This window comes from Sinohyriopsis cumingii, chromosome 2, assembly GCF_028554795.1.
Source record: "Sinohyriopsis cumingii isolate HCF-2022 chromosome 2, ASM2855479v2, whole genome shotgun sequence".
Lineage (NCBI taxonomy): Eukaryota > Metazoa > Mollusca > Bivalvia > Unionida > Unionidae > Sinohyriopsis > Sinohyriopsis cumingii.
This window is the reverse complement of record NC_142962.1, coordinates 103,372,051-103,386,662: the sequence shown is the minus strand read 5'-3', so window position 1 is coordinate 103,386,662 and position 14,612 is coordinate 103,372,051. Positions and strand designations below refer to the sequence as shown.

General features: G+C 35.7%; 1 protein-coding gene across 1 annotated transcript in view; it reads right to left on the bottom strand.

Annotated features, from left to right (window-relative positions):
- LOC149805513 (major vault protein-like) overlaps positions 1-14,612 on the bottom strand; it is a 99,594-nt gene that overhangs the window by 45,281 nt on the left and 39,701 nt on the right. The window contains exons 7-9 of the mRNA XM_089950118.1: positions 13,075-13,185; positions 11,794-11,919; positions 4,691-5,079 (exon numbers count right to left, since the gene is read on the bottom strand). Coding sequence (XP_089806244.1) covers positions 4,691-5,079; positions 11,794-11,919; positions 13,075-13,185 — 626 coding nt within the window. The remainder of the gene's footprint in view (positions 1-4,690; positions 5,080-11,793; positions 11,920-13,074; positions 13,186-14,612) is intronic.

The following is a 14,612-nucleotide window of genomic DNA, read 5'->3' as shown; positions in this document are numbered from 1 at the left end:
TGCACAAGTTATTGAGGGAGAAGTATAATGTACAATTTTACAAGATGAGGTCTCTAGAAACCACAGAGATCCCCACCCAAGGCATCTACAATGGCTCAGTGTGTTATGGTGTTGGACTCTTGACCAGAATGTTGTAGTTTCATTCATATCATTGAATAAGCTTGGATCAACTACCAAATTTTTCAAGATTTGTTTTACCTCATGGGTTTTTATGCTTTTAGCAATTAAATTTTAAAAGTGTTTCAGGAGGAAAATATACTTCTTTCTTTTTCTTTTTTTTTGTTTAAGCTAAAAACACGAAATATTCATTATAAAAAAGACTTGTGAGAAATGGCACTGGATATATGAAACACCTTAAAATAATACACAATGCATGTGATAACAAATAGCACACGGTTTAGGCACTTTAAAATTGTAATACTAGCAACTGTCAAACTCTGTTTAACCAAACGTATCAAATTAGCTTCAAAATATCACGAGTTTCAAATATGGTCAAGTTTTTAGCCATAATTCACAGCAAAATTTTTTTTTAACTTGGGCATGATTCTTGCCAAAATCATGTTTTTAAACCAAAATCTTATTCTTGCACATAAAATGTAAAAAAAATTCTCATGTCAAGATAACATTTATTGGTATGCATCAGAGACACTCTCAGTCATGCAGCACAAAGGCTATACTATATGATTGGTATATTCCCACAAAGCCTTTCTCCTTAGTAAAAACCTATTTATCCATGAGATTGTAATAATTTATTGTTATCTTACAAAATAGTCTATTACAAATAATTATATTTTCAAAATTATTATCAACTTGGAATGTTACATTGCTAATTTATATGTTTTCAGTTTGAATTATGAATCATTGCCTAAAATGTATAACTTAACGTTTCTTTTAATACCTTGTTTTACTGAAATTAATCATCTTGTATTGGAAAATTATCGTTCCGTTTAAAAAAATTCTGCAAAAGGGAAGAACTTAACAAAAATCCAAACATGTGATCATAATAGTTCTAATCATACATATGATTTTGATAAAGACCAAGTAGCTGATGTTTAGGACAAATGGATGAACTTGAAAGTGGTAAACCTTGTTGTAAGTAAAACAGAAACTTTCATTGCACCAGGTAGATAGGGACATGAAAATATGCTTCAGTCAAATTGAGAATGATGGCATACCTATCCCTTCTGATGGCAAATCACATCAATTTTGCTGCATCCATCTTTAACTTTCAGTGGAAGAATGTAATGACTGAGATGCCTTTTTATAAAAAAAAAAACCCTTGAATAAAACCCCTGATATTTGGGGAGGGTCACCATCTCCAATGCATCATTCTCCTGATCTGATGGTATGTCCATTAGAAGGGGAGAGGAAGAAGTTACCTGGATTACCAATTGGTTTTGAAGAAACAAGTTGATTCAACAAAATTTTAGTTGTATGACTTGGGTACCCACTGGTAGAGTGTCTGCAGGTGGTGGGGTGGTTAGTCAGCATCATGAGCTAAGAGGTTCAGAGGAGGAGAATCTTGGTTTCCCCCACCCACTCAACCCCCATTGCAAGGTTGCCACCTAAACTGATTTGGTTGATGCATCCTGGAATTTGACTGGAATCAGAACTGAACCTATGATGCATATCATCCCTCTGGCAGAAGTGAGGAGAGGAACTTCAAAAGACAGGTGGTCAGCCTGTTATAGGGGCAGTTCCTGAGCTGCTTGCCTCCGAATTTCTTGTTGTTATAGGGTTTAATGCCATATTACAGCACAAGATAGGTTATATATGGTGGCCAGTATAAATGGTGGAGGAAGAACCCAGGAAAACCTCTGGAAAGAACCACCTACCCACAAGAAGCTACTGGCAAGCTTTTACATATACCTACATTAGCTGAGCCTGAGACTCAAACCCATGCAGACAGAGGTGAGATGGCAGTGATCCGTGAGCGCTTTAGACCACTTGGCCACACAGGGCCCCCTGAACTTCTTTAATTTTGCCCTGTTAATGACCCAAGCAATTCTGGCTGTTGCCTTCCAGGCATGCTCATTACATAATCTTTTGGCCAGTTTGAAAATCTCCACTAAGGCAAACTTTATCACTGAAGCCATAGAGACAACACTTCAAACTCGGATGCAGCATGAAACACATTCTTGTCCACATTGTAAAAAGTTGGGACGGACATGTGAACCACCACTAAAATTTATTCTAAAGCTGGGAGTTCAGGATGGAAAGTGTCAGAGTTTGTGTCAAGCATGATGAAAACATCACTTGTACTTGGCTTTTGGAAAAGGAAACATTAGTATTCTATGGATTACTGATTCTTCCCAAGATGGTCATTATTCTCTCTGATCATGACTGACTTGGGAAGAAGTTGGAAGAATGGAATCTCTTCCTCATTGTCAATATCTATCAATGCTTTACCTTATAGTCAGGCAAAGCAGTAGAGAATGGAGGGCATTCTCAAGCTGAAAACACCTGGTATATATCTTTGATGGCAGCCTTAAAGCTGAACTCACCCTGTGCCATGGTTGGATCTGAGTAAGGCCGTTATTCAGGAGTATCGTCACACATTTCAGGTTCTGCCTCCATATCCTGATAAACCATACCTGCTTGCATAGATGACACTGTTGTCATCTCAATATAAGTCAAGGTAACTTTCTACAGGTAAGCTATGAAAATAAGTTAAGCCAGCTCTGCATGATGAATTTGTCAGACTGGTATTGATGGCTGGTTTGCCAGAAGCAAGGTATTCATGGCTGCAGTCTGTACACTAGGCAGTCAAGTTGATGTCATTACTGGCCAAGCCATAAGCATGACCGGATGGATAGATCTATTATGAAACTTTCTGTCATCATACATATGTGCTGCTGAAGGCCTGACAAGATTGACGGAACTAGCACTAAGATCACCATAGTTGTATAAATATGAATCCATAGGCATGGATAGATGGATGGACCTATCAGTAAGATCCCTGAATTGAGACTACTGGACTGGCAGGACAACCCAGACAGCAATAATGTGGCACAGGACAAAATAAATGGATCAATTAAAAAAAAAAAAAAACATGCACCTGGACTTATGCCAACTGGGCTGCCTATATGGGGGGGGGGGGGGGGGGGGGAGAGGCACTCCCCCAATGTGTAAAAATTACCTGTGGAAATAATAGTGGGAAATAAGGGCAAAATTTGCCCAGAATTTGTTAATTACATCATCGTCTCATGAACCGGAACACAGCTTTAATTCAAAGGATGTAACATATAGCTTTGACTGAAAACCTCATAGTGATGCTCCCTGGTGACATTTCTGCAGAAGTGATAGTAGCTGATGATTGTATATGCTGCACTTTAGCTGAGTGGGGTGGGGTAAAATGGCCAGCAACATCTTCCACAAGGCTTCCAAGAGATTCTGTCTTCAGATGAGTGCCTAATACATGTGTTGTCCTTGTGAGATTTTCCTCTCCTGTCCTTTGGTTGCCTTCTGCAAGACAGTGGCCTAAATATACTCTGACCATATGCCAATATGGCAAACACACTGCAAAGAAAGGATGAAGTAAACTTTGACCATGCCAGACACAAGTCATGCATGTCCCTCTGGCCTTTAACTTCTAGCATTTATTGCTCTTTGTTGATGTTTCACTGAAATGACACAATAATACCCCCCAAAAAGGATAAATTGTCATTGCAGTTAGTTAATAAATCATTACAATAACACCAGTTACAAAGTAAGCGAATAATAGACAGTGCTAAACACATGAATCACAAGATGCATTAACAAGTGTGTTGTGAGTGTGATTTGGACTTTTGATGTAGCTTTAACAATTTTTTAGTCATATCGCTACGATGTCTGCAGTGTGGCAGTTTATAGTAATGTCTAGCACTTGGGCACCATGCCATAGACATGTAATATCATGTCCCACCCAGTCACATTATCTTGACACCAGGCCAACCAGTCCTAACACTAACCTCTTAATGCTGAGCACCAAGCAAGGCAGCTGTTAGTACGATTTTTATAATTTATAAGTCTCTGATATGAGTCTGTTGGGATTCAAACCCATGACCTCCCACATCCAAGGGGGATGATCTAACCACTAGGCCACCAGTGCGGTAACAAGTGTGTTGTTACATGAAGTACATTATAGATTCAGTCTTTCAATTCTTTTCTAAACAAATCAATAATGAAAATTTAAGCACAATTTTAGAATAATAGAATGTAGACCTACAGGTGTTCCGTTAAGAGCTTTCCCTACACCACAACACATCATCTTCTTAAGTTGATTATGTTTTATTGGTGATTTAAGTTTGTATATTATTACACACCTTTTTTTATTTTACACATTATTTCATCACCAGGGACTGCATTCTCACATGCTTTTTTGGAAACTTGAGTTAATATAGATTCTCTATTGATAAGTTAAGATATATTTATTTCATTGAAACAACTATGAACACATTGCAATGCCTTAATATCAACACTAATATCAATGAATCTGATGATTTTGGATAATATGTTTACTTATTAAAAGGATGGAACCCATAAGATCATAAGGAAAGAAAATCCACCAAAGTATTATCAATATAAATTTTATAATCTGGTGCTAGGAAGAGATCTTTCACTCAAGATGAGCAATGACTTCATTCTTTTAAATCCATAAGGTCTCCAAACAGGACTTAAAATAAAAACAAGCAATGCAAGCTTTTCATACCTTGCTTTTTTCTCTTTGTAGTCATAAATCTGCACTGCAGCATTATGAGGCACACGAAAGGTGATAACCTTTGTCTTGTCGCGGGGTTTGGTAGTCTCCTCACTCTTTCCATGATCTGCTCGATCAGCCAAAGGGTCTTTAATCCGACCCAAAAGGTTCTCAACTGATGGTGGTAGCTCCTTCTCCCATAATTCTTCATCCTGGTTAAGCATATAGGTCTCACCAGCGACACCCCTAACTTTACCAGTCTTAATGTCACGGACATATATACCCTCATTCTCATCCAAGGGGATTGCTTTCCTCTTCATCACAACTTCTACTTCAACTGGTGGGACATATTCTTTTGGCCCTCGAATCATCCATCGGTCTCCTGGGTTACGTTCCTGATCCTGCAATACCAAGATGAATGAATACATACCCAGCTTCAAATACATCACTATTCAAAGACAAGAATAATTTTGAGATGACACAATTGAAATGATATATTCCCTCTGCCAGTTCACCACTCATGTAAAACATACTGGAAGAATCCTATGTTCAAGAAATCTTTATCTGTACAGTACTACTTAAGATAATAACTTACTGTACTAATTATTCTACATTTTCTTTCCAAGGTAACATACAAATTACCAAGTCCACTGTGGTTTTGAGGGTAATACTAATTTTAATTATGTAACACCTACCTGCTATGACTATGGTGTTATCTCTTTTCCTGGTGTTTGTCCCCAGTCCAAGTCAAATTTCCTCCTCCAATTAGTAATGGGAGGTACAGAACAAAATTAAACTCAGTCCCAGTCCACCATTCAGAATATCATCCTTCAACGACTTGGACTGGCACTAGAGGCAATCAGAGAAGGGATGGAGGAGGGAATTTGTTAACAATAGCAGGGAAGAATAACATAATTAATTTTCCCCCTGAACTGCATTTTAATAGCAGTAAATATTTATCTTTTATTATATTACTAATTTATCCAGCCCAGATGAAGGTTGAATAGCCCCATAACTGCTATTCAAAGAGAAATTACAATCTGTTTCCAGTGGGATGCTGCTGCAAACTGGAAGTCATGAATCCTGAGAACTTGCTAGGCCTAATAGGGCCTAGTGCATAAATGTCATTGCTCCATTAAACAAAGAAAGAATGAAGAAAAGGTGGACTGAGACTGCCAAAAGCAGCGTTATGATATCATCCAGTGAGGAATGGTGGCTTAAGATACAGCAACAGCCTTAACCTCATGGGATTTAATTCTCATGAATGGAAGAGCTTTCTCAGTGGGAAATTTATGAGGTCTTATATAAAGTGACTAATCCACCTGAAATGATTGCTGGCAAAATATCAGACTGAGGTACTTCTTATAACGATATGTTTCCAACCATTTCTTTTCCCATTTGATTTTTCTAAATAGAAATGTCATGATCTTACCAAACAAAGAAGTCTATCTTGTTCAGTACAGTTGTAACAATTTAAATCTGAACTGGTCCAGAGGCTACAAAAGGTAGACAATTCTTGGCTAGAAAGCTGGGCTGGCAAAAAAGGGAGAATGAACTTAAGTTGCCAGTGAAAGATTCCTCTTCCATCAATAATGCATGAATTTCATGCCTCCTTAACTGATGGCAAGGAAAGGATGACCATCTACAAGGTAAGATAACTAAAATGAAGCCTAACTCGGAGGTTCATAAGGAAGTTTAGACAATGACCAAAGGTTCATAAGGAAGTTTAGACAATGACCAAAGAACACATTAACGGTTCTAAGCAGGCATTAATGAGAACAAGACTGGTTTCTGGAGCTCAAAGTAGCTGATAAGTTTGAAGAGAAAATGGTCTCACCTTATAGTGGATCCAATTGAGAACTTAAAGATATAAGAGACAACAGCTCTACAATCGTAAATGATGCAAACTCAACCATCTTTTTCTTCAAAAAGAAAAGAAAATATGTGAAACTGCAGTCAAAGATGGGCATATTAGATCAATGCCAATTGCATCCATTATATAATACTCTCCACCTGGTGTTGCAAACCTTGAAGGCTGACTGCCTTCTAACCCAGCAATGCAGTCTCTTGCTGAGAGATTGTTGCATTGAGCCTGGCATGAAAGTGGACTATCTGCACATTGATGGCACAGTTTATCTCTCAAAAGCAATAACTCCCTAGGATTGTCCACCAACAGGTCAAGGAGATTAATGATTCACAAATGTTGGCACATCGGGGATTGCAAATAAGTCTACATATGGCTTCATCTGTAGTCAAATGAGACTATGCTAATGGTACAGGGACTATTCTACAAGGACTGTACATCCCTGCCTATACAGGATGTTTTCTAGAACATTTATCTTGCCTGGAATGCAGCTTACTCTAAGAGTGTGTCATCCCATCTGAAATTGTTCATGAGGAGAGGTTCCTGACTTTCAAGGAAAGAGAATGGGCATGAGTGCCTCCTTGGTGTCTGAGGTACACCACAAATGATGTGTGATCCATGGTGACCATACCACAGATGTATCTTTTGAGGTTGATTCACTCCTGCAGTGGTAGAAAAATGGCACACTAGGTTGTTAAAATGCTGGGAACAATCTTGCCTGGATCATAATTCCTGTAGGACAACTCTCTCTGGTTGTAGGTTAGCACCCCATGCTGAATATGAGGCAATGATACACAGGAAGGAGTGAAGTGGTGAAAAAACAGATCCCAATAGAATCCTATCCAAAAGGGGATCCTAGTGAGGTCACCTATCTGCTAGCAGTTGAAACTGATGAGGCGTAATATGAAGTCTTTTTATGGGAACTAGATCAGCTGACATGTTCAGGGTCCCCAGAACAGAAAGGTACAGGTAAGCATCCAATGAATTCTCAAACTTCTGCATTGTAAGGGTTGTGTTGGAAAGAACACAATCTGTCTCTTGATATGTGAGAAAATTCATCTCTGTGTAAGTGTTATTCTGAAAAGGAATTAGATCAAACTCTTCCTGGTTAGAAATTAAGACCAGATGATTCACTGTCTTCCAAGAGTGAGACATGTCTCTAAGTAAGACATGTCTCAGAATATTTATCACCCTATCCTTGAAATACTAAGTAATGGACAAGCCCAATAATCTTAAGTTAGCCTCTAATATTAGTCCCAACACACTGGTAAAGACTGGGAATCATAGCTACACTGAAAGAAGTAACCAAAATTGAAAAACTTCCCTGTCAAGATAGAACCACAGAATTTTCCTGTAAGACAAAGATGTGGATGTGTATGTAAGCATCCTGGAGGACTATGAACTATGCTCAGTCATTTACACTTATGGCATTCCAGAGGCCAATGTCTCTCATCATGAAGCATTCTTCCCAAATAAAGTTGCCCAATTGGGAAAAAGTTTCCCCCTTTTTTTGAAACTAGGAAGATATGGCAACAGAATCCCAGGCTTTACGTGTTTATTGCTCTCTTTATTGTCCCTTTCTTTAAAAAGATGTAACAATTGTAATAATATTAATAATTCTTTTTTAAAGAGAGTAGCTCACTTAGAATACTGATGTATGTAGTCTCCTCTGAGGTCCTCAGCTACTTTCTACAGTACAAGTCACAGAGGTCATGTAGGCATTCAACACTGAATATTTCAGTATTGAGTGTAATTTTTTTAGAATTTGATTGTACATACCTTTCAGTGGCAAGTATTTACTTCACTTGGATTCTTATACACCCACATTCCTTTGGAAGGTCATTATTTACATGCCCCAAGAAGTGCATATGGTAACATCAATGTTAAAGTACACAGACATCTTTGGATGAAATTAATCTAAAGGTGGGATCCAGAACAATCTGGATTGAATGTTGCGTGCTGTGATGTCACAATGAAAGCTACGCATACTGATAAACAAATTTGTACTACCATATATTGTAATGATTACACTCAATGTGCCCTTTTCTTAACCAAAAAGTTTAGTACATGGCCACCATTGTAAAAGATCATAGAGATCGATAATTTTCATCTGGAAGTTTCTTGATGACAGTTAAGGTGCAAAGCATTCAGTAATCAAGATTTAATAGACTTTGGTTAAAGAAAACTTGTCTTAAATTTTAAAAGAACAATTTATATTTAATTTAAAATTAGTAAATGTGCATACATGACCCATGTGACTTTTATTATAACAGTCTATACCCATGCATCTTACTACCAAAAACTGTGTAGGCAAAAGTCAGTCACAATATTTAAGAAAGGATAAATCAAGAAATATGACTTTACATTACTCTAACAAATCAATGATAATGAAACAAAAAAACATACTGAAACTGAAGAATTATGAATAGCAGAAGTCACATATGAACTTTAGTCCAATAAGCATACCAAGTTTGACAGAGATACATTCAACAGCAACTGTTTGCGACTTGTGTTCAAGAAACAAAAGTGTTAATAATGGTCAGATGGATTGCTGAAAAACAAATGAGACAAAAAATACTGAAACAAGAATTGTAAAAAGCATAAGGCACATATGAACAACAATGCAATAGGTGTACTAAGTTTCATCAAGACAAAATGAACAGTTTGAGTTGTGTTTACGAAACAAAAGTGTGTATAAAGTATGGATGAATGGATTGACCAAAAAAATGAACTGGACAGAAAAATTGTTGAAAATGAAGAACTCTAAGTAGAAGAAGGCACATTAGGACTACTACTCCAATATTTATATCTTGTTTCACAGAAATACCTTGAATAGTTTCATAGGTATTTCTGAAAATGAAAATATTTAAAGATGTACAGATAGACACAGCCTACAGACAAAGCAATAGCTATATTCCAATATCAAAATACAGACACAAACTATCAAATTGAATACAGGATGAAGAAGAATGAAACATAACCTCAATGATATGAACCATCAAAAAGTAAGCATTTTCTTGATCCCTTCAAATTCAGTGAACAAAAGGACCAGAACAATAAATTTGTCTTTCTATGAATTTTTGCCAGAGTTATTTAATTTACTGGATTTTTATTGTTCAAATCCCTTTGCAGATTTTAAAAATGTTGTCTGCCAGAGTTGTGTGTTCTTGACCAGATGAACATATGAACTAACTTCAACATTTGTATCAAAGTCTAATTTGGAAAAACAAAAATTATTGTTAGATGATGCATTTTGCTCAGAACTCCTTTCAATTTCAACATTGTTCATACTTTTCCAACAGTTAAAACCCACACTGAAATAGCACTCCTGTAAAGATCGACCTGCAGAGCTGAGATCTTGAACACAGGCAAAGACTGGTCACATCAGTTTTGTAAAACTGGATACAGTTCATTATAAACTACTTGTTATGAATTTTATACCTATCTGCCTCATTACACTAGAAGCTGCTTTAAACTTTTGATTTTGTGAGTTAAGTTACACTTTATAAAAAAGAAATACAATTTTGTTTGAAGAAAAAATTATCAGTTGGCAGAAGTTTGTATAATGGCACTCATTATTATAGCAGTGTTACCCAGTTTTACATGATCATGTGACCAGTCTTAGCTTCTGTTTGAAATGTCAGCAGTATAAGTCAATTTTCATTAAATGTGTTTCAGTTCTAGATTCAGCTGCTAAGAAAGTAAGAACAATATCAAAAATTTTAAAAACGTGGACAAAAAATGAATCATATAATAATCATTATTCTGTTATAGACTTTCATAACAAAAATGAAGTTTTTTCAAATGCTAATTGCATCGAATGCACACAATTTGTGAAAATCCCTAAAAGGAATATCAACAGGAATACAAACTGTGTCCTTTTATCCATTATACCCACCTACACACTCTTTGAATATTCAAAGAATTTTAGTTTAAGATAGTGAACATAATTTTTAAAAGTATTCTTTAAAAATTAAACAATGTAAAATTATAATTATGTCAGGTAAATATTTATTCCATCTGAGTATGTTCTGCATTAGTATTAGTATGCTAGTGTATAGACTGATTATATTAATCAACCTCCCCATAAATGCATATTATATTCTACTTCAACAAATGCCCCCTGCTTTTAATTATAAGCAAGAGCTTACCTTTGTCTCAGATAAATTAAAAAGGAATTAAGAAATGTGTGTGTGTGATTTGGATTTTTAATGTAGGTTTAACAATTTTTCACTCATATTAATTCAAAATCTGCAGTGTGGCAGTGTATAGTGATATCTAGCACTGGGGCATCAAACAGCAGACATGTAGCACCATGTCCCACCCAGTCACATTATTCTTACACCAGGCCGACCAGTCCTAATACTAACCTTTTAATTCTGAGCAATGTTTTTATTCCCTTGCTGTTTATAAAAAAGCTTGACAATAACATTTAAATTGCTCATTGTATAATTGTTAAAGTGGCATCAAGGTGATTTTTTCCCTCATGTTTGGAATATGTAGAGCTGGATATCACCAGGCATTTTGTATCATGATACGTATCCTGATCCTTGCCTTTGATACATTATGTATCATGATAGTACATGTAAGACAGATATATGAAAAAAAAACTTGAAAAATATGCAAGTTTTACCATGTTCTGCAAAATAAACATCTCATGTACAATTGTATCAATCCACTGTAGAATATGCGAAATTCCAGAAGAAAAATCTAGTTAATGGCCTCTTCCTCCCCTTACAGCCATCTAGAGTTCCACCACTTTAACACTAAAGACCAACAAATAAGTAAGGGGAGATTTTCAATTTCTGGCCATATTCCATTACTTTTCCATGACATTTTCCCCAGGATTTAGGTGACCCTGTACCTTTATCCTGATACTGTTATTTCCTTAAATACTGTTTGTTCATAATACTGTAATTCAGTTTTAATATAGAGTTGAAGTTGTTCTATGTGTGAGTGGTTATTGCAAACAACACTTGGAAACAAAGTGACAAAATCACAACATAATGGCTCAAGAATGGCATTAATTATCACATTTTCTTTTCAATAATCATGGAGTGCTATTTAGTTCTATAAGATGCTCATTAAGCAAGAAAGTAAATGGTGCATTTCTATTCTTTACCCGAACATGTAACTGAGAGTTCCATAATATCAATCAGACCGTGAGCAAAAATGTGTAAATATGCTTTATTTGCTGGATTTTATTAATGACACTAAAATATTATGATTTACATTGTAAATGTGCACCTACATAATCTGTATCAGTAAATTTCTCATTCGCCCGAAGAATTAGACCCTCGTCCTCACCCATGATGTACACATTCTGAATTCCCCTCTCCAAGTTCTCACCAGGCATCAAGAAAAAGGACTTCTCACCCTGCAATAAAGTTTCTAACTAGTTTGAGAACTTATTTTCAAATACATTTAAAAATCACATGCAGGAAAAACATTACAGTTCTCTTTTTATTATTTTTACAGTCAGCCATACACAGCAAAAGGTATGACATGATGTAAAATAAATGACAATGAACAGAAATATTCCTAAACTGCTACAGAAAATAAGTATATCAATGTTATAATTTTGTTTATAAACAATGAAATGTGAAATATGCTATGATGCATGAGATTTTAAGAAACATAATGCAAATCTGTAACAAAGTCTTAAAATTGTTGACCAAGCATTAGTAGCTGGCAGTAGTGGCTAAGTGATATTTCTGACCCCCCAACCCACTTTACCATTATCTTGCACGAGTGGAACAGTAGTTTCTGAACATGCTCTTTTCTGTAAAGTTAACAACATAATAAAATTTCAAATAATCTATTTCACATAATTCCCTATGATTTTCTTACAAATCACTGCAAACACATCTCTCAAAAAACAAACGATACTCCTTTTGTATATTCTTCATTAACAAAATAACATTGATAACAATGCAAAACCTGACTTAAAAGACCAGACTTGTTATTTAGAACTAGATTCTTTATAAAGGTTACTTTTGTTACATAATGTGAGCCCAGAATAATTAAACTTTCACAATACACTGTTCATTGAGGAATTATGATATGCTGCTGTACCCAAAAACCAAAAAAAAAGAAAACCAGAATTTCATCTGAAAAAGATGCCAAAGGACGAGAATATCTCATGTCCTGATGCTGAGCAACAGTTTTGTCTCAACAAAAAGTACCACCACACCATCAATGTGGTTGCTGTTGCTGACAACTCTGTTGTGGCTACAATGTCAGCATTACAGGGTCAACCTATTATCAACAATCCTTGCCAACCCCATCACAACAGTTCTCAAAATCATGTCGCTGGGCTGTGGTCTGCTGTTAATAGTTCGGGCTTTCATCTGTTACTGGATAAACATGAAAGCCAAAAAATATGAGGAGATTCACATGATGGCCCTAAGAGAAGAGAATTTGAGCCATTTAGTAAAAATGGAGTCAGGTCTCTCAACACAGGTTTGAATTTATTATCAAAAATGTATGGTATTTATTCTAAAGAAATATGATTTTGATAAGATTAAATTACCTTAACCAACCTTTTCTTCCCAAGCTGAGGTCGCCCTTTGTCATCAACCGGATCCAGTATGACACAGTACTGACGATTAGTCAAGGTTGTGATGTTGACAACTCCAACTACCTACATATAATTTCAGAATGTACTTTAATAAATTATGGAAATATCATGTGCAACCTCTCACAAATGTCACCTACCCTCAGCAGGAGTCTCTTATATCAATCCTGGCACCTATTTTCTGACCTTCAATACCTACATTCAACAATCACCTCCATTAAATAATAAATATAATCTGTTTCCACAGCTGGCTGCTTTAAAGAAAATGAACTCCACATTTTAACTTAAAAGTTTCTGAGGGCAACAAATTAGGTATTTTTGACAAAAGACATTTATAAAAAAATTAATGAGGGAAGAACAGGTCTCCACTGAGGTACAAGAATCTTCCTGATCATAAAATATTCAAGGCAAACTTTCTCCTTTACACATGCATTTTCAGGATAATGCATGTCTTTTCATTAATATATTCAAGAGCTCTACATATTGTGTCAAAAGAGAATCTGGAGATATTTAAGTGTCAGTCTTGTTACACTGTAATGAAAAAATTCTTCAAAAGGATCATTTAACACACACCATAACACTATCAGTGTTTAAATTTAGAATGTATACAGTAAATTATTAAAATATCATGGCAAAGTACAAACTCTCACAATGGTTATTTCTCAACAGTTGTCTCTTATATCAATCCAAGCTCCTGTTTCCCCTTCAATATTCCCTTCAAAAGTTACTAGGGGTGAAACAATTAATTGATATATCAATGGACCAATGTGTTTGTTCATATCAATGCAAGAGGTGAAGAATCGAAAGAAAATGATACTTACCCTATGTAAGTTGCTTTATTCTTTAGCAGTCATGAATAATTATTGATTTGCCTTTTTTTCTTTAAATTATAATTCATCTGAGACAGCTGTAGCAAGCACATGCATTTATTTATGTTAGTAGCAAAGAAAAACCAACAAAAAAGTTAGGTCTAACTCAAGTGGTTTGAAATTTGCCTCCAACCCCACAAATATTCTATGTTGATTATTCCATCCTATCAGCATACTCAGCCACTGAAAACATAAAGATGACATTTCAGATTTGTTCCCAATGTATGATTTAAGTACTCTACTGATCATAAAATAATCACTTTTATTCAACGTTTTCCTGCTGCTTCATGTCTTGTCTACTTGTACTGAATATGAGAGCTACTTTCAGTGTATCACACAGTAAAATATGTCATATTAAATCCTGATTGGTGGTTATTGTTTCTTGAAGTCCTGAGTAAAACAATAACCACCAATCAGAATTAATTGTAGCTTATTCAATGCATGACACACCAGAAGTACTGGCAAAAAACAATAGAACTAGATACAAAACAACAGGACAAAAGTGGCTATTAAATGATCTGTAAATGTACATGGGAACAAGTTTGGAATATCTCCTTTTATGCTGATATATGCAATCAGTGAGTGAACATGAGAAAAAAATAAAAATTAGCACAAGACGAGCAA